The sequence below is a fragment of the Tetrao urogallus genome (assembly GCF_951394365.1).
Source record: "Tetrao urogallus genome assembly, chromosome: 20".
Taxonomy (NCBI): Eukaryota; Metazoa; Chordata; class Aves; order Galliformes; family Phasianidae; genus Tetrao; species Tetrao urogallus.
The window spans coordinates 4,558,341-4,578,204 of record NC_136833.1 but is presented as its reverse complement, the minus strand read 5'-3'; the positions used below and the strand labels follow the sequence as shown (position 1 = coordinate 4,578,204).

The following is a 19,864-nucleotide window of genomic DNA, read 5'->3' as shown; positions in this document are numbered from 1 at the left end:
GTGCCCCATGCTGTCCTTAAATGACAACAGGCTGCTTTTTGAGGAAAAGGCACAGCCTGCACTCAGACCGGACCTGCAGGCACCCCCCTCTTCCCCTGCAGCCCTCCTGGGTTCCAGCACTCAGCAGGGCAGGGGGCAGCTCCTCTCCCCTCCCCACAGCCCAGTCTGGGGTCACAGCTGCAGGGTTCTGCTGGCTCCCTTGGGCCCTTCAGCCGGCAGCTCCCCTGTTCCCAGTCCCTCTGTCATGCTGTGTACGCTCATTTTTTTTTTTTTTTTTAAATACTGTTTTTGTTTCAGTATCTTTGTGATTTTAATCATGGAAGAAAAAAAGAAAAACCACCTTTCAGGCTGTTCAATGACTGTAAATTATTTAAATATTCTTGCCCTTGGAATAAAAACACTGTTTCTGTAGTTTGCTGCTTGCCCTTCTGTCTTCCCCCTGGCCCACTGAAGGAAAGGAGAAGCAACAGCTGCCACCTCCAGCCTTCCCCCTGCCAAGGAGATGGGGGGAGCACACAGGGACTGCTGAGTGAGGTGACACAACGCTGCTTGTTTCAGGAGTTGCCTGCAGTGGCAGAGGGCTTCAGGGACGCTGCACTGGGCTGTGTGCTGCTGTTTGTTCTGCAGCATCAGCCAGCAGCGTGGCTCTGCTCAGCCCTCCCGTTTCAGTCGTACTGCAATCAACTGTGCTTCACCCCAGGCAGGGGTGGAACAGCTGGAAACGACTTTCATCCCTCCCCCCTGCAATGACAGCCCACTGCCACACTGCCTGAGTGCAAAACGATGCCTGTGCTCTGTTCCAAGACCCCAGCAAACCAAGGAAGTACCTTCCCTTTATTATTTTTGCATATGCATCCTCCAGAGATGCAAGGCCAGGGAGCTGTGAAGCCTGGTTCTCAGGTTCGCAGTGCTCCCACTCTTCCTGTACCCACAGCTCTGCCTGCTCAGCCCCTCTTCACGTTGAAGGGTGAGGAAGAACTCGGGGTGCCCCATCCCAAAGAGCAGCACGTGTGTGCAGCCTTCGGCCTCCCTGCTATGGGGGGGCTGCAGGGGCTGCATTCCTGTACGTGGCTTCAGGAGCCGGTGTTGCAGGGTGCTCCTGCTGCCCGCTGAGTGACACAGGTACAGATTCAGCACCACAGAGAACACGTTCTCTATTCACAAGCAAGCCCCCAGCTCTGTCCTGCATCCAGGCTTGCACAGAATGGGTGAGACACCAGAGTCTGGACGGCATCAAGGCAAGGAGATGGGAATGGGACGGAGCCAGCGGGGAGAAACAGTCCTGGCCCCCGTGCTGCTCCTCTTCAGTTCCGCTTTGTGTCTTTGCTCTGGTTCTGAAACTTCTGGTGCACAACACGAAGTGTGGTGAAGAAGTTCCCCAGGAAGAGGACGAAGAAGGGGAGGCCGCACATGAGAACCTGGGGGAGCCACGGAGCTGTGAGGCAGCAGGGATGGACACCCCTCCCCACGCAGCCGCCCATGAGCCACCCCTACCTGCCACTCCTTGCACTCTGGGTGCTGCAGCATCTGGAAAAGGGTGACAGCATTGTAGAGCTGCCAGAACTGCAGGAGAAAGGAGATTTAGGGATTGTCCAAGGCTCGCCCTTACGCTGATGCTCAGCTGGCTGCTCCCTCACATGAGGCCAGGCTGCCTCTGCGCAGCCATGAAACCCCACGCGGGCTTGGAGTGAGCATCAGCCTAAATGGTGGAAATGGACCTTCCATAGCAGATCAAGAGCTGAACTTCAGAAGGGCTTGAGAAGGGTTGTCAGAGCCCCTCTGCTGTATTTACACTTAGCACTTAGCAGCACTACCAGCTCCACATCTCACTAGCCAAGTCACAGAGGTGGGTGCTCTGGGGGAAGAAGAGGAGGCTCAGCCTCTGGCACCTGTGCTGTGTGTCTGCAGCAGCCCAGGCTGCGGGGCACAGTGAGGAATGGTGTGGCTCAGTCCCACCCCAGGCCTCCCATGTGTCCCCGGGAGGGTTGGTGCACTCACCTGTCCAAAGAAGAGGAAAGGAAGCAGGAAGGTGAGGCCTCTCCACATCCAGGACTGGAAGCCCTCTGCAAAGGATGAAGGTTTGCTGAGAACGTGCTCACAGGGCCAGGATGGAGCAGAGCTCCAAAGGCCAGGGCAGGGCGGTTCAGTGGCCATCCCGTGCCTGGCTGAGGCCCTGCAGGGCACTACAGGGGCAGGGAGTGTGGGAGGACCGTGGCAGGTTTCCTATCCCTGGGGTCTAGAGTGAGTAGGAGGGAAGGAGGAAGGTGCTCCTGTGGGGCTGCCCTCAGCCAGAGCTGGGCTGCAGAGGCTGCACTGGAGGGATGCTGGTTGTGTTTGTGGCATCTTTTCTGATGCCAGCACTCATAAACCACGGTCTGATCTTGGAACAAAATAACTACCACCATTGCTTCTAACAGGAACACAGCACCCGCTGAGCCTAGCACCGGCCTGGCCCTGGGAGGGGGGTTGCTGTCAGGAGCAGAGGTGACAGCATGTCCAGCTGTCCAGGACAACCTCAGGGAAGATCCTGGCTTACCCACAGTGAGGTCCATGTTGTGCCTCTCGCCCAGCGCTCGCAGCCGGTACAAGCACCCGCTCTGGTAGTAGTATTGGAGGAACTGCACGAAGCCTGCAAAGAGAGTGGATGAGGGCAGGAGGCACCAGCCTGCGGGCTCAGCACCAACTCAGCTTCGAGTTGCCTGTGCACAGAGCTCTTCCTGGCCCCTGGGAGGCAGAAGGCAGGAGAAGAGCTAAGGGAAAACCCCAGTGGGCTGAGTATCCAGTCAGTTCTCCGCTGCAGAGCTGGGCAGCACAGCACACCTGGCCACTGCAGGAAGGTCCTGGCCCAGCAGGCATGGCAGCACTTACTTTGGTACATGGAGAAGGAGAGGAACTGGTTCCTGAACATCTGGTACATGAGCCCATCTGGCCTGCGGAGAGAGGACACTGATAGGGGTGTGTGGGAGGGAAGAGATGCTGCCAACCCTGCCTGCCCCACAGCTGAGGTCACAGCGCTGCTGCCAGCTCCCAGCAGAACAGGGGAACCACAGCACAGACCCTCGGTGTCGGCGTCTCACGGAACACTATCTGCCCAGCTTGGGAAGCCAGGAAGTAGGAGGCTGGCAGGACAAGGGTCAGGAAAACACTGCACAACCCTTGGACAAGAATTGCAACACTGGGAACAGTGTTACCCAACAGAGACCTGGGCTGTGCTGCCTGCCTCACTGAGGTGCTGGTGGCTGCTTTGGTTTGGGGTGCTTGGGCCTGCTGAGGAATGCATGGAGCTGATGATTATAGCATAATGCTCATGGGGAGGAATACAGCTGTGGGTTAGGGCACAGAGAGAAAAGGCCCCGTCAGCCAGGCTGGCACGGCACAGGCAGGCCAGGTCCCTACACACAGGAGCTGAGGATGCAGACTTACCAAGTCAGCATGACGCCTGAGAGGAACGTGGAGATGTGGTGATGGAAAACCCACCAGCCCTTGATTCTGGAAGACAGACACAGGCAAGGGGTCAAGAATTGGGATCCAAATGCACCCTAGGAAAGCAGAGCCAGCCAAGTGCCAGCCACCTGGTAGCTCCCAGGGCAAGGCAAGAGCAGAGATGGTTATGAAAGGGACGTGCATGGAGCAGGACCCAGCGCCTCCGGCCCAGGTGGCACCCAGGGCACCGCACCTTCCACACCACCTCCACACAGTGAGTTCACCCAGCCCTCCCTCCCCAGCAGCTGCCTCAAAACCACAGCTAATTACTGTATGGGGGCTAATTACCAAGGTTTGTTACACGCCCTGAGTAGGAGGTGTCAGCTGCATCCCCGGGAAGCACAGAGCTGTGCGATGGGTGCACAATCTCTCAGCCCACAGAGCGAGAACTGCCCACACCGAAACATGAGAGACTCACTTGGATCCGTTGTTGATCAGGATGCTCTCCCGGATGGTCAGCGTGCAGTAGTACCACACCAGGAGGAAGTTAAAGGCAGAATCTGTCACCCTGGCAAACAAAGCAGGGTGAAAAGACAGCAGGGAGACCACATCCCTGCAGGATGCTCATCCTTGGGAGGCCACCGTGTCCCCAGGGCAGGGGAGAGCTACAAGGTTGGGGCAGTCAATCCCTCTGTTGGGACCTCCTGTTCAGCTCCATTTTTTGAGCTTTAGTGTTGCTCTGGGCTCTTCAGGACCAGAGATGGACACAGGGGCTCTGGGAGGACAACTCTGCCAGGACCTCAGGCAGACTCACCTGGAGTTTAGAAGGAACCGACAGGAGAAAGACACAATGAGCAAAATGATGGTGAGGTAGAGCTTGAACTTCTCGTACTCGTCTTTATAAGCAAACCTGCAGGGGTGGACAAGAACAGGCTTGGAGCAAGGTGGCTGCCGGCAGGCTGCATCCTCCCCTCCCACCTGGCTGGACATAAGAGATGCCCTTCTGGGAGCCTCTTGCAAGAGCTAATGAAATCCTTGTCCCCCAAACACTTCTGAGAGGAGAGCAAACCACAGGGCAGCATTGCATCACTGCACAGCCACACCAGCTGGGGAGGTGGCCCAGGGCACTCAGGAAGCTGAGCAGATCAGCACTGGTGCATTTCATGGAGAGCCCATGGAACAAGACAGCAGGGTCTGGGGCTCACTGCTCAGCACTTCTCACTGAGTGTCCCAGAATGGGGGCTGTCAGCACTGGCTGCCATAGCCAAGGCTTCCCCACAGCTGGGTCCCTCCTGAAGTCCCTAAAACAGGGGAAACTCAGGCACAGCTTTGGTGGTGGGTCCCATTTAACTCATTACAGCCAGCGGTTCATCCCAGCCTGGTCACAGGAGCTAAGCAGGGACTGAGGGCTGCTTCCAGGAAAGGGAGAACTGGACAGACCTGGCAAGGAATCTGCACCAGCTGGGTCAAGCCAGCCACATGCCTGAAAGCACCGCGCTCACAGGCTGCAGATCTGTAACTCCCCGCTGACAAGGGAACCCCAAGCCTCCCCACACACATGACGGCGGCGCTGCAGGGCCGTACTTAGCCTGCTTGCTGAGCAGCGTGACGTTCACGTTCCCAAGCACCAGACTCAGGTACAACCTGGGGAGAGAGCAGAGGTGTTCAGGTGGGAGCCTGCACAAAGCTGCCCGCGTTACGGGCCAGGCACAGCTATCACCTTTCCCACCACGTCCCGTGCTGCTGACGGGCACCACATCCCCTGCCCAGCCATTTTCCACCCGGAGCTGCTCAAGGGCAGCAGGAGGACGCAGAGAGTTGGGCTGGCTGCTGCCCAGGCACCTGCGGGTGACCACGGGGCTGTGCCTAGTGGTGGTGCAGCTGCTGGGACCCGGTGCAGCATGTCATAAGGTTTCACCCAGGAGGATCCTGGCACCTACAGACCCCAGCTGTGCTGCCTGCTCCTGGCAAAGAGACCGTCCTCACGCAAACATGGGGCACCTCTCACCCGTTCTTCTTTGGCAGGTAGGCCTCCATCTCGAAGAAAACATTCTGTCTCTCTTTGATCAGGCTCTGGATCTCTTGGATGGACTCTCGCTGTTCGGGACTCACGTGGGTCTTGCATCTGGGGAGGAAGAGCAGGCACTGGCATCAGGATCGGCTCCGTCACAGCACGAGCGCGTGCTGGCACTTGATACGGTGCTGTGCCTGGGACAAGGGCACCCCAAGGACAGCAATAGCAAACTGGAGGCGAGTTCCATCTGCGGGGCAGGCAGAGGAGCTGCCAGAGGGAAGGGAGAGGGAGGGAAAGCACAGGGAGGACGGGCAGCTCGTCCCATTGCCAGGAAACACAGGCAAGACTTCGAAAGCACAATTTGGAAAGCAAAGCTGAGGAAGATGTGCCAGGGTACACCCAGACCTCAGCAGCCTTTTGCTAACATCTGTGCTGCCCTGAGCCGGGTCCGACAGCCCTGCCCTGGCAGCTCTTCCCTCCCAGCACCCCAACTTACTTCTTGAGGGACAGGGACAGCTCCTTCAGCCGCTTCTTCTGCCGTGTGATGCAGCTGGAGATCCCATCCTGCAGCTTGGTCAGCTCCTCCAGCTTCTGCTTGTACAGCCTGTGGTTATCCTGCGAATGAGAGCAGTGTGTGCTGCAGGTACACACTCCAGCAGTGCACAGAGCCCTCAGTGCACGCCTGTCCCACAAGAACACCCCCAGAACCACAGTGCTCTGAGCCCAGTGAGGAACTGCAGCAAAACAGAACGGCAACAGCCTCCGTGCTGCTGCTTGGAAATATCTTTAAGTAGAAAACCAGGAGTGCAGTGTGTGGAAACGATGCAGATGCATCTGTAACTTCAATGCACATCAGGGTGGGGAACAGAGCAGCAGTCAGACAACGCAGTGGGCAGCCAGGTGTGTTTGGGGAGCCCATCCCCAGCTCTGAGTGCGTTACCCACTGTAAAGGATGAGTTCTGCATGGCACGTCCAGCAGCAGGCTGGATGCTCGGCTGCCTCGTCTCAGGGCTGTGGAACCCACAGCTTTGCTCTCCAGTTGTGACACCATGAAAGAGCCACACAGTGCTGGACCGGGGTACAGTCGGGGGCTGAACCCAGAGGTGGTTTTGCTGCTGGCCCCGCATGGGACCGGAGAGCAGAGCTCTGTGCCTGCTGCCCACAGCTCACCCTGGGGGATGCCGCTGGCCCCGCTTGCCGCCGTAACCCAACCGCACCTGGGTGACACCAGATGCCATTCTTCTGCTATATTTAGAAGGGAAAGGAGAGACCGTGCTGTGTCAATATTCCTTCTGGTCCTGTCAGCTGAAAAACAACCTCACCTCGACCACAGGCAGCCCCAGAGCCACCAAGGAACAAAGCGCTGCTTGCAACAACCCTTGGACTAGACCTTGGTGCGCGCTCCTTTCAGCCTCCGCAGTTCTTATCGGGGACTTTATCAGCAGATGTCAAAGCCTTTCCCAAAGGAGAAAGGTGAAAGCAGACACAGAGGAGGGAGAAAACACGGTCTCCCTCAGGTGTCCAGCAGTGAGGTGGGGATGAACCCAGATCACCCCGCAGTGACTAACGCCCTGACGTAGGGCGGGATGCCCCCACTCAGCAAACCCTTCCCTGCTCCCAGAGGAGCTCCTGTCGCTCAGGGGTCGGCCACGAGAGAGCCGGCTTTGGGCCAAGCGCTCCGTCGGAGCTTCTTGCGTCCCAGCCCGGGGATTTCGGGATGCACAGACCGGCCTCTATGGAGCAAGAGCGCGTTTCTCAGAGCCGCCCTTGCCCCAGATCTGGGCACAGCTGTGCTGAATCCGCAACAGCATCCGCTTCGCCCCATCCCGCGGGGGTGGAGAGGTAGAGGGAAGAGCTGTGAGCGGAGCCGGTCAGCCGAGCTTTCCCTCGGGTGACCCCGGCCGCGCCGATGCCTGCCCACTCACTCGCGGGGATTACACGGCGCACCCCGGCCCGCTCCTGCGGGGACGGACGGACGGACGGACGGAGGGCGGCCGGCTGGTCTGGCTCAGCGTCCCCCCCCCCCCGTGACCGGCAGCATCCTCCCGCCCCGCTCGGGCTGCTCTCCGCGCCAACAGACCCGCAGCTTCCCCACGCCACGGCCGCCCAACAGCCCCGCAGCCCCGCTATTTGCGGCCGGGCACCGAGCCCTGAGCAGCTCCCCCTCGCGCAGCCCCCGGCCCCGGTACCTGGATGCGCTGGAAGCCGTCCTGCAGCTCCTCCCACTCCCGCAGGCATTCGGCGACCGAAGCCATGGCGGTGGCGGCGGGAGGGAAGGAAGGAGGGACGGGCGGAGGAGGCGGCGAACGGCCCCGGCACTGCGCTGCTGCTTCCGGGCACGCCCCCCGCGAGGCGGACCGGGGGGGCGGCTCCTGCCGTGCCGTGCTGTGCCATGACACCCCATGCTGTGCCATGACACCCCATGCTGTGCCATAACACCCCATGCTGTGCCATGACACCCCATGCTGTGCCATGACTCCCCTTGCTGTGCCATGACTCCCCATGCTGTGCCCTGACAGTCCATGCTGTGCCATGACTCCCCATGCTGTGCCATGACACCCCATGCTGTGCCATGACTCCCCTTGCTGTGCCATGACTCCCCATGCTGTGCCCTGACAGTCCATGCTGTGCCATGACTCCCCATGCTGTGCCGTGCCACCCCATGCTGTGCCATGACTCCCCATGCTGTGCCATGATTCCTCATGCTGTGCCATGACACCCCATGCTGTGCCATGACTCCCCATGCTGTGCCATGACTCCCCATGCTGTGCCATGACTCCCCATGCTGTGCCATGACACCCCATGCTGTGCCATGATTCCCCATGCTGTGCCATGACTCCCCATGCTGTGCCATGACTCCCCATGCTGTGCCCTGACAGTCCATGCTGTGCCCTGACAGTCCATGCTGTGCCATGACTCCCCTTGCTGTGCCATGACTCCCCATGCTGTGCCCTGACAGTCCATGCTGTGCCATGACTCCCCATGCTGTGCCATGACTCCCCATGCTGTGCCATGACTCCCCATGCTGTGCCATGATTCCTCATGCTGTGCCATGACACCCCATGCTGTGCCATGACTCCCCATGCTGTGCCATGACACCCCATGCTGTGCCATGACTCCCCATGCTGTGCCATGACTCCCCATGCTGTGCCATGACTCCCCATGCTGTGCCATGACACCCCATGCTGTGCCATGATTCCCCATGCTGTGCCATGACTCCCCATGCTGTGCCATGACACCCCATGCTGTGCCATGACTCCCCATGCTGTGCCATGACACCCCATGCTGTGCCATGACTCCCCTTGCTGTGCCATGACTCCCCATGCTGTGCCCTGACAGTCCATGCTGTGCCATGACTCCCCATGCTGTGCCATGATTCCTCATGCTGTGCCATGACACCCCATGCTGTGCCATGATTCCTCATGCTGTGCCATGACACCCCATGCTGTGCCATGACTCCCCATGCTGTGCCCTGACAGTCCATGCTGTGCCATGACTCCCCATGCTGTGCCATGATTCCCCATGCTGTGCCCTGACAGTCCATGCTGTGCCATGACTCCCCATGCTGTGCCATGATTCCTCATGCTGTGCCATGACACCCCATGCTGTGCCATGATTCCTCATGCTGTGCCATGACACCCCATGCTGTGCCATGACTCCCCATGCTGTGCCATGACTCCCCATGCTGTGCCATGACTCCCCATGCTGTGCCATGACTCCCCATGCTGTGCCCTGACAGTCCATGCTGTGCCATGACTCCCCATGCTGTGCCATGACTCCCCATGCTGTGCCATGACTCCCCATGCTGTGCCATGACACCCCATGCTGTGCCATGATTCCTCATGCTGTGCCATGACACTCCATGCTGTGCCATGACTCCCCATGCTGTGCCATGACTCCCCATGCTGTGCCATGCCGGCCCTGCGCCGCTCAAGGACGGGATGGAGGGATGGTGGGCATCCTGGGCTTGAGGGGTTTCAGTGCTGCCAACCTAAACACGCAGTGATAGATTTTGTTCAAGGGCGTTTTTTTGTTTTGTTTTGTGCTATCAGCACAAGGAATTTGTAGTGCTGCAGGGCTGAGGGTGGTACCGACTTGAGTTTGGGGTTTCAAATTCATCTGCTGGTCAAAGCCAGGTTACTGGGTGAGCAAAAGCACACCTGAAAATGGGGAAATGCAGTGTGTCCCTGGGCTGCAAGTCCACACTCTACATCTGCCATCCAAGGCCATGGATCAGTGAACTTTTTCAGTAGGACAAGAGGTGATGGCCTCAGGTTGCACCAGGGGACGTTCAGGTTGGATATGAGGAACAATTTCCTCTCCAAAGAGCGGTGCTGCAGTGGCACAGCTGCACAGGGAGGGGGTTCACCATCCCTGGAGATGTTCCAGAGCTGTGGGGATGTGGCACTGAGGGATGTGGGCAGTGGGCAGTGCTGGTGGGAGGTGGACGTTGGACTGATATCTTAGAGGTCTATTTCCAATCTTAGTGATTCTACAAATCTCTTCAGAGAGAACCCCAACAACCTCCCTAGCTGGGGCAGAGAGAATGCCCAGGAATGTGGCCACAAGCCCCCCAACTTACAGGAGAGGCAAGCTGTGCAGTGGGCCATACCCTGCAGGTCTTGCTCTCCCCAAGCCCACATCCTTACCAGCATCCCTAACAGCTCCAAATATGGACTCCATTTATTAAAGCTGAAGATAAAAACAACTCCATTATATAACAGCAATGTCAACAGAGTTGAGTTCACTTTCTACCTACAGAGGAGGCAGTGGGGCAGACAAAGAACCATCCTTTCCCGTGCTCAGTAATTGGGTTCAGAGACATCAGTGATGGTGGTCCCATAGATTTGAGCCTCCCAGTCTGAAAGCTGTTTCACAAAGCCCCGGTGTGGTCTCACATTCGTTTTGCATTTCAGAACGTGGTCCCAAGCTTTCTGAAAAGAGAAAGCAAAGAAATGTTAGAAATAGGAGCTGAAAATGAATGTCTTGTATTTATACCAAGCAGCTCTGCTTGTGAACAAAACAGCTTTGAGTTTGCTCCCTGGGATGGACTTTGGCAGGCAAGTCTCTGGCTGCCAAACTATGGACAGATGGGATCCAGATGTGAACTTGTGAGAAGCCTTTCATCTTTTCATCCTGCTTTCCTGAGCACGAGGACAGCTCAGCCTTCTCTCGTTAGCTGGCACATATCTTGCATCGTTTGACACCAATGGAGAAATGCAGGCCTGGGTTTGCTCCTCCAAACAGCTAATTCTTTCACAGATGATAAGCAGAACAGCAATGTACCAGGTGTTTGCACACAAGGGACAAAGGTTATCATCTTTCTGAACTACTGCGGTGTTCATGTGGCAGATGTTGATGTGGCAGAGCAGCTGTTAAACTCCAGTTATCCCACCACGTTAATTACAGCCATCTTAATGATCTGCTAGGCCCATGGAATCAGCTAGGGATTCTGCTACACGCAGGGCAACTCCACCAGCGTTACACTGCTTTGCTCCTGCTACACCCCTGGATTTCCCCAGTAGGGCTCATCTTCCTGCTTCTGAAAGTCCCCCAGCAATCAGAGCATTGCATAAGCACAATGAGACCAAAGGTTACAAGATAGCATTCCATGGATTTGTTTTTCTCATCTCAGCAATTCTGCAGGCTCTGATCTTCCAGTATTTACTCCTCTGTGCCCGTGTTCTGCATGTCTGTGCTTCCCCTGAACTCCACAGAGCTATCAATCGCTAACAGAGTAAGGGGGCACACACCCCAAATCTGTGTTTCTCATGAGATATCTCTGCCTTGGGACATTGTTGGACGTGTTAGCCTAGATTGGGTGAAGAATCATAAAGGAATCTGTTACACTGCCTTTACCTGTAAGAAACAAACCAGTCTGACAGGGCAATCCTGCAGGAAAGCTTGGCCCAGGCCAGCTGCAGGAGACCATTGCACCTTGCAAAGTGCTGGGACCAACCTGCTAGTACTGAGAGAACCTGCAAGGATCAGCCTTTGACTTTCACACTGCTGCTGCAAATGCCTCTGGTAACTCAGCATGCAGGAGAAAACAGCGAGGGAACAGTTATCAGTGAGCTGGAGCAATCACACCCAGCGTTACTGGCAAAGACCAAGCAGTGTCTGCTGCCCGGCTGGCACACTCAGCCTGGAATTACACTTTGGCACACACTGGTGGTAAGAGATTTCCTCTTATGTTGCAAATGTTTGCACAGAATCAATTAAATGATTAGATACAGGCCCAGCTTCAGTGAGGTGTGAGTCAGTCCTTTCCAGCTTCCAAAGGAGGTCACACAAAGGAGGACGAGATTTTTAAGGAGAAACCTTTTGGTTTTCATAGGGAAGAAGTCTGGTCTGTGCCAAGCAGGCACCACAAGCCACTGCCTACAGCAGCAGTGTGCCCACGTGTTGCATGCAAAGGGAAAAATGGGCTGGCTTTTGGGGAGAGGCCACTAGTCTTTCCACACCTCTGGGTCATTTTCAGCCTTCCTTTGTTATTTTTCTTATGTTATTCAGAGCACTGGAACAAGATGTACTGTTCTTTTCACCTGTACATCCCTTGTGGGCTAGTGTTATCCTGCTCCAGATTTCTTTATAGTAATGTCTGTGGGAGGGATTGCTTCTTAGGAAATAAAATGGTTTCAGACAAAGTGGGTGCTGATGAGCACAGTGGTAAATCAGAGCTCTGCAAACACTGGGGTATGAATTGCTCTGTAACCCCTGGTATTAGGAGATGGGATTAACTTCATAGCTTCCAGATACTCTTTATCTCAGAGCGGGAGAGCTATGATCTGTAACCACTGCTTTGTTTTCACAGCCCTGTGGGGCTGGATTTCCCTATTAAGTAGGGAAATACAAGAACATCACAGGTGCCAGCTAAGGACTCACAAATCCAAAATCACACCTATGCCACCTCCATAATGATATCAGGAAGATCCAACAGATGTAAGAGAATCTCTCACACTATCAGGTGGGCAGTCTGCACGAATACATGGATGAGTTCTTTCTCATTACTGCAGTAATGAGGCTTCAGGAGCAGAAATAAACTGCAGGTTCAGCCAGTATCTGTGGGAAGGATGACAGTGATGTACCTTCAGGGAAAACTGGAAGGAATGCATAAGATAGGCCATGGTTACTGTGCTGCTCCGGCTTATCCCCAGGCTAGAGAACACCAGCACTGCTCCGAGATCCAGCTGGGTGTCTGCATAAAGAAACACCAATCACACATTAGTGATCTGGGAAATCAAATTTCCAATCATACAGCAGAGCTCTAATTCAGTGAAAACTGGCAGGCTGCTAGCCTGAGAGACAGGAACCATCATTAACCCTGATAGGAACAGATGTGCACTGCCAGCTCTTGTTTCTTTAAGCATCTGCCTTTCTTAAAACCCCACTGAGTTAAGAAGGAGCTTTGAGGACCTGAACCAAATGACAACGACCAGTCGGTGCTTCATGACAGATCAGTGTCAACTTCATGTCAGATAACTGCGACGAAAAGTGGCCTGCCATCACCCATCAGCTGTGGTCGGCATCACATCAGCAACTCAAACTCTTCCAGATAGGTTTAAAGATGACAAAATTTCTGTTGAATGCAAACCTAACTGTTCTGCACTCAAGCTGGAGGAATCAGCTCTCAAACTGATGGACTCAGGCTGCAAATCCCTTACCCCTCGCTCTCTACACCTGCCTGAAAGGAGGTTGTGGTGAGGTGGGAGTCAGCCTCTTCTCCCAGGTAACAGCAATAGGACCAGAGGGAATGGCCTCGAGTTGCAGCTGGAGAGGTTTAAGTCAGATATTAGAAAGAATTTCCTCTCAGAAAGAGTGGGCAGGCACTGGAATGGGCTGCCAGGGATGGGGGAGTCACTGCCCCAGAGGAGTTTAAGGGCAGATGCAGTGTTTGGGGCCACGATCAGTGGGCAGCAGTGGTGATAGGTGGATGGTTGGACTGGATCACCTTAGAGGTCTTTTCCAACCTCAGCAATTCTATGGTTCTGTGGGGGTCAGCGTGTGCACACCAGGCAGGGCACTGGTTTCATGATGGTGTGGTGCACACCAGGCACATTTTATGATGGTGTGGATGATTTGCAGCGAAAATTATGAAGATCAGCAAACTCTTTTTCCACCACAGCAAAGCCCACTTGGCTGAGAATGCTGTCACTCACTGTTCACCGCATCAATTCCGCCACCTATGCATAAACAGCTCTGTAATTTATTAATAACTCTTTTAATGCTTTCCTTCCCTCTCCAGAATAGACAGCACGATGTGTTTTTGGAATATCAGCAAGTGCACTGTAGAATTTGTAGGGCAAAGCTGTTTCTACTGTTGTCAAGAAGCTGTTGGGTTTTTTTCAAGCACTAAAACACAGTTTCCTCTCATGAGGTAAGGCCCAGGAGCAGAAATGCCTCAGTCCAACAGACTCCAAGCATGAGAATACCCACACCCCTCTCTCAGGGTTTGTGGAGAGCTTTAGTGTTCACCCACAACCGTTCCACTTAAAGTAACCTACTCAAAACTTATCAAATAAACAGTATGCACAGTATCCACAGCTAACAAACTCTAAGAGTCTGTGTTGGAAGCTTCCACATACTGATGTAAGAAAGAGACTTCTGAAATACTGCTGCAAAAAGAAAACTTGAGGCATAATGAAGGATATGCAAGTGGAGATCAACATTCCGGTTTCAATGTCGTGCAAGTCATGAAATTCAGGTTAGGACAAGAGATTATATCCAAATTATATCCACACCTATCATTTCCTTGTCTCTTTGTGTCCAGTTGTTACTACTTATTTTGCATTTGGATTATACTGTCTGAAGGAACAGACCGATCTGCTTCTGGGTCTGCATGACCGAGTGGAGCAGGGCTTTGGTCTGTGGCAGATGCTGTTTTGTAAGTGTGATAGAAGATGAAGGTGCTGTTGAACACCATCATAGGATAAGGCTGCAGGAACTGTGTCTGCTGTGCTGTTGCTGGTGCCGAGCTGGTACATTTTTCTTGCCCTCTCTGATACAATGACCTGAAGGCAGGTTTATGCTGTCCAAACTTCAAATTGCCCTAGGCTTTATGGTGAGTCAATCCCACCAGTCCCAAGGATTCAGAGCATTTTGCAGTAAGTTCTCCCATGTGTGTCACACTCCTGTTTGGTGGTTGAAGATTTGGTGGTCGAAGATTTGGGCTGGTAAGAATCAGAGGGCTGTATTTAAAAATAGAGGAACAGGGGGACTCCTATGCAGCTCTGGCAGACATCCTACAGCAAGGCCTTCTCACACCTACTGCAAAGCTCTCTACTTTTGCTGAGTGACTATTCTTTAAAATAAGTAGGAACATTGGCATCAGATGCCCTCTAAAATCTTGTCTCTGTCCATCAGTCTGGTTACTGAGGCAGCTCTGGTATCCATTAGGATGTGGGCTAGTTTGGGAGTACACTGATCTTCGCAGATAATGACCTGCCTGCCTGAGCTTCCTATTGGAGTGAATTGCAGTCACTCCATTTTAATATCCTAGAGTGACTGAGAGCTCAGGAATTCCAAATCAGAAACAACTCACCAATGAAATGACAAATTGTCGAAAAGGAAGAAAAAATATCTGCTTCAAGTGAATCTGGAACAGATATATGGAGGTATTTGCCTTCTTCTGCCCACCTGTAAAAAGAGCACGTAGCATTACGTGGACCAGCAAAGCAACTATGGGGAAAAAAATTGTTTGTTGGAGGCAAGCTGATAATTTTGTTTGCTGTAACATGTGTTTTTCATCATTGTCATTACTAACATTATGATAAGGAATCGTTATGGTAAAACACTAAGGCACTTGTAATGCAGAACCAGTTTCATTACTGATTTTCCATTTACCTGGTACTAGTACTCATGCCTTAACTTTATGCTACAGCTTCCTTTATCTGAGAGCTACATGCAAACAGATAAACTGAAAGCAAGCATGCCTTTGCAGCATGCATGTTGGCAGTCCTGTCAGCAGAGATCCCTGCTTCACTTCAGCTGTTTTCTTCCACAGCATCCTCCTCCTTCCAGAAGCTCAGAGAATTCAACACAGGGACAAACTGAATGGACAAACTCAATGGGACAAACTGAAACGTGAAAGCATGACAGAGTGGAAAGTGCCAAGGGCTCCCAGTCCTTCTCTCACCCAGTCCATCCATGTCATGGCAGCTGGCTGAAGGAAAGCACTGGTGCCATGCAGGTAGAGATCACAGAACTCAGTGTGAAATAGCACTCAAATCTGCTGTGAAAAAAAAAACAGTTCTCCTTCAAAGTTTACAGGCACTGACTCCTATGCTACCTCACTTTTTTCACAGGCACAGATATTGGGAAAAACATACCCTGAACAACTTACAGCGTTGCAGGCTGTTCAGAAATGTTGACTTGTGCTTTGATCTTCAAATCTTTCTGAATTTGTTGGTCACAGGCCTGCTTGAAATTGCCCATGTATAACTTTCCAGGCAGTATTTCTACAGGGTACGGCTGGAAGTTGTCGAGTTCCTGCAAGGAGAGAAGCTGTGGGCTCACTTTAGAGTATATTTGCTCCTTTCAACTTGGTGAGCTCTTAAACAGAAGTCACGTGCAAAAATGAAGACACATTCAGTCAACAGCCCGTGACACATTCAAGTGCAATGATTCGTTCAATCTCCTGGATTTTCTGAAGTGTTGAAGTATTTGCTAGGTTTACTGAGAATAATTAACAAAAACGTTTCCATTGTGGCATTACTTGAAACAAATCCTAACTAAACAAGTGGAAGAATACATTTTTTGCAGTGTCTCAAGCAGCGTAACAGATTCATTTGAACTCTGGTTGCTGTTCACAAAGCTAAATGAAGCCATCCGCCACCTGCAGAGCTGCAGGTGCAATGTAGTGGCACAGCACCAGTCTGCAGCTATTTCTGCTCTGTGCAGCATAAGGGCTGATGACAAAAACACACACGTAGCTGACGGTGCTTCTACATCCATAATTGATACTCAGTAATGCTACACCAGAACCAAACAGCTCAATAATTCGAAGCAATAGAGAACAGCTTCAACAGAGTGCTTGCTTTGTGATCCTTCAAAGGGCTTTACAGACATGAAACACAGTATTTGATAGATGTCAGACCTCTGCCTGAAAACGCTCACTGGGTAACAGCTCAGATAACTGCATATAAAGGAGAGTAAACTGGAACCTGCCTTCTTTGTCATCGTTTGCTACTGTTTGTTCGGTTATCTGGACTCTCCAGTAGGCCAGCTTAGGGGTTATCAGAGAAAGCTTCCCTGGTTGTTTCATGAGCTGTATTTTCATGCAATAGAAGAAGAAAAAAAAAGGCAAAGTGTGGCTGCAGAAGAACTTGTGGCAACACCTGGGGCGAGCACGGTAACTCAGATTACATTTAGTTCCTTTGTTTGAAATTACCCTGATATCGGGTTTACAGCACCATCCACCTCGAATTCATTAATCATCAGCAGTTGAACATGAAGGTTCAAGTCTTCTATTTGCAAGTCAGTCTCACCTGAGGCATCCACAGTATCTTCTGAGTCCTCAGGAAGTGGTAGCAAGCTGAGAAACGTTTGTATCCTCCCCTGAGGACAAGCACCGGATGGCGGCTGAACTGCTGCAAGCTGCTGGCGTGTCGGGCAGCAGTTCCTTCCTCAGCATCTAGCGAGAGCAAAAAGCAATTTGCTGGGGCGGGTTTGGTGTGCCCCCAGCGGCACTGCAGGCTAAACTCGGCCCACTGGCACTCACAGTGAGCTCCTTTTCATTTCATCTTATGGGCTGTAAAAAGCCCCGTTAAAAGCTGGGCTTATTCAACTGTTGCTTGAGGACAGTCACAAGGAATGCTGCTGTTCACCTCTAGCGCTGATCTTTTATTCCTCTCCTGGTTTCTTTTGTAGGACCAGATCACGCTTTTGTTTTCTCCCCACTATTCTTTGGGAAATGCTTGCAATAACTTCCCATATTAGGAAGTATTTAAGTATAAATCTAATTTTAGTTGTATGGATCCCCTTTTCTTTAGTCTGCTTTAGCCAAGGTGAACAAAGGAGGAATCTTGAACAACTTCTGAAGAAGTTTCAAACACTCCCCTCAGTAATTACACAAGATGGTTGCTCCTCCTCCTTCTGTGTGAGATCCAAGTTGCCTGCAACTGTGCCTGCTTTAGGAACAGACCAGCAAAACAGAAGCCTGCTTTGGTTTCTTCACACCTTCCCTTGTGGAACACCTTCCTACAGGATGTGTTACAATTACACATTTCCACATGGGTCAAGGAAGGCTGAACAACTGCATGAAACTTTCCAGCTCTTTGCATTTCGCAGTGAACTTCTTCACATCAGCACCACTAAAGCTAGGTCCTCTTAGACAGGATAAAGGTGCTTTGTAATCCTCAAAGAAGGAAGTACTCGCTCTGTGAACATGAGGAACCTGACTCAGTGTTCAGTCTCTGAAGAACCATTGCTTCCTGAAAGGCAATTGTTGGACAAGCCCAATTTCAGTGAGATGTAGAAGAAAAAAAATAAAAATTTGTTCCTTACATGCAACAAAGAACTTCAATTGAATCACATAGGAAACCAGGCCTGCCAGAAATCTTTGAAATCAAATCATGCTTTATGTTTAAGAACATATGCAACACAGTTAAATAACAAAGGCACAGCATGGATGTTCATTTTGTTCTGAATAGAATTGGGTAAATTTGCACTTTGTCCAGTAAAGCTCACAGAAGTAAATAAGGAGGAGGAAGAACATCCATCCTGCTGAGAGGTTTTGACTGACGTGAGCCACATGTACCTTTCTCTTTTTCCTCTTCCTCAGAGTCATAGAAGTCCAAAGAGCTGCTCATACAGTCATACACCACGCAGTATCTGACACATGCCAGCTCCTCAGGATCTGGCACCAGATACTCCCCTGTAGGGCTCTGAAAAAAAATCACAGAAGACTGATTGTACTCCATGGGGAGTACAACATCACACTTTTCTTGCAGCACAATCGACACAGTGAACAGATCTGGGGCTGCAACTGCACTTCATTCTGAAAGACCCGGGTAGAACTCAGAAATCACACAAACCACTTCAGATTGCTTCATCAGCTGCAGTGGTAGAGATGCCTGTGCTGCCCTTTATGAGACAAGCCAACACTGCGTCAGTTCTTGTGCAATATTTTTCCTGCTATACAACTTCAGCATGCCAATTCTTTGGGCTACTGAGGCCAGTTTTTCTGTCTTTGTGAACACCCCAGTGGCAGGAACACGGCTGGGACAGGCTGGGGAGAGGTGAGGACAACTCCCTTGGTTTCTAAACCAGTTCTGTGTTACTGCTTAATTGCTAAATCCAGAGATGGTTTACACAAAGTATAGTCCCACCTCACCTGTTCAATCCTGCGTGCTGTGATGATGTGGCTTTCATTGTACTCACGAAGAGTGCGGGCATCTGAAAAAAAAAAAAACAAAAAAAACCCCACCACTCAATCAAGACAAAGCAATTGGCTTATCTGATATTTATGTGGTAGTATCCTGTTCTTCATTTGTTTGGTGGGAATCCAAGCACCAGCATAACAACAGAAAGAGATTCTGCTTCTTTGCAAGTGAGGCTTTCCAAATGGATATAACAAACCCTGACACTGACGTGAGTCTGAACACGTGTAGCACCAGGGGATGCCCACAGCCACAGCTGCCATGCTCACAGAGCTGGGGAGGCTGTAAGGGGAACAGTGGGGACCTCCTCCCCTGCTCCCAACTGCTTGATCGCCAGCCTAAACACACGGCAACACACGGCTCCACCTGGGGGTGCTGGCACTGTGAAGGATACAGATGCTTAGTGATGGCCAAGGGCTGCCTGTCAGCACTGCCACCTCTGGGTGGCAGAGAGAGGAAGATGCAATTTAAGCCAGAATTTCCATAGGCAGAAAGCTCACTGCTTCCCACTGTGGCAATAAGTGCCACACACCGCTGCTTTCTGCTCTGTGTGAAGGGCAAAGGAACAACAAGCAGTGCTGCTCCATGGAAAAAGGGTGGCAGAAATGCCCCAACAGCAAGGACTCGTGGCTGGTGAGAAATCCCTCCACCAACGCTCACAGGCCCCATTCCTGAGGAAAGCAGCCCCGCTCCTGCCAGCCGCCCTGCTGTGCTCCACGGGCTCACCCAGCAGGATGAGGTAGTTGGGCTCGGACAGCCTGGGGAAGCGGCGGTTCTGGTTGAGGATGTTGTAGAGCTCGGTGGGTTCGCAGAGCATCACCCCCGCCATGCCTCGCACCAGGCCCGGACCTCTTCGCCCTTGTTGCTATGGCAACGCAACCGCCTCGTTGCTATAGAGCGACACCGCTCTGTAAATCTCGCGAGACTTCCTCGGCAGCTCAGCGGAGAGAAAAGAGAAGGCGGTGTGAGAGGAATTCACGCGAAACTTGATCTCGCGAGATCTGTAGCCGGCCGGCGCATGCGCGGCGCCTTGGAGGTCGTTGGAGTC

At 52.6% G+C, this 19,864-nt stretch overlaps 2 protein-coding genes across 2 annotated transcripts; both read right to left on the bottom strand.

The window, feature by feature from the left end:
* Nucleotides 1-1,304: 1,304 nt before the first annotated feature.
* TMEM120A (transmembrane protein 120A) lies at nucleotides 1,305-7,692 on the bottom strand (the record flags this gene model as incomplete). Its single annotated transcript, XM_079545059.1, has 12 exons — nucleotides 1,305-1,418; nucleotides 1,495-1,563; nucleotides 1,999-2,063; nucleotides 2,537-2,629; nucleotides 2,869-2,930; nucleotides 3,424-3,489; nucleotides 3,902-3,991; nucleotides 4,238-4,333; nucleotides 5,008-5,067; nucleotides 5,432-5,548; nucleotides 5,934-6,052; nucleotides 7,627-7,692. 12 exons carry the CDS (start codon nucleotides 7,690-7,692, stop codon nucleotides 1,305-1,307), a joined length of 1,017 nt encoding a protein of 338 aa, XP_079401185.1.
* A 2,547-nt stretch (nucleotides 7,693-10,239) lies between these two features.
* STYXL1 (serine/threonine/tyrosine interacting like 1) lies at nucleotides 10,240-19,645 on the bottom strand (the record flags this gene model as incomplete). The annotated part of the gene is made up of 8 exons (XM_079545058.1): nucleotides 10,240-10,371; nucleotides 12,526-12,635; nucleotides 14,979-15,073; nucleotides 15,780-15,928; nucleotides 16,924-17,093; nucleotides 18,189-18,321; nucleotides 18,771-18,832; nucleotides 19,543-19,645. The coding sequence occupies 8 exons, from the start codon at nucleotides 19,643-19,645 to the stop codon at nucleotides 10,240-10,242; spliced, it is 954 nt and encodes a 317-aa protein (XP_079401184.1).
* Between the last annotated feature and the right edge of the window lie 219 nt (nucleotides 19,646-19,864).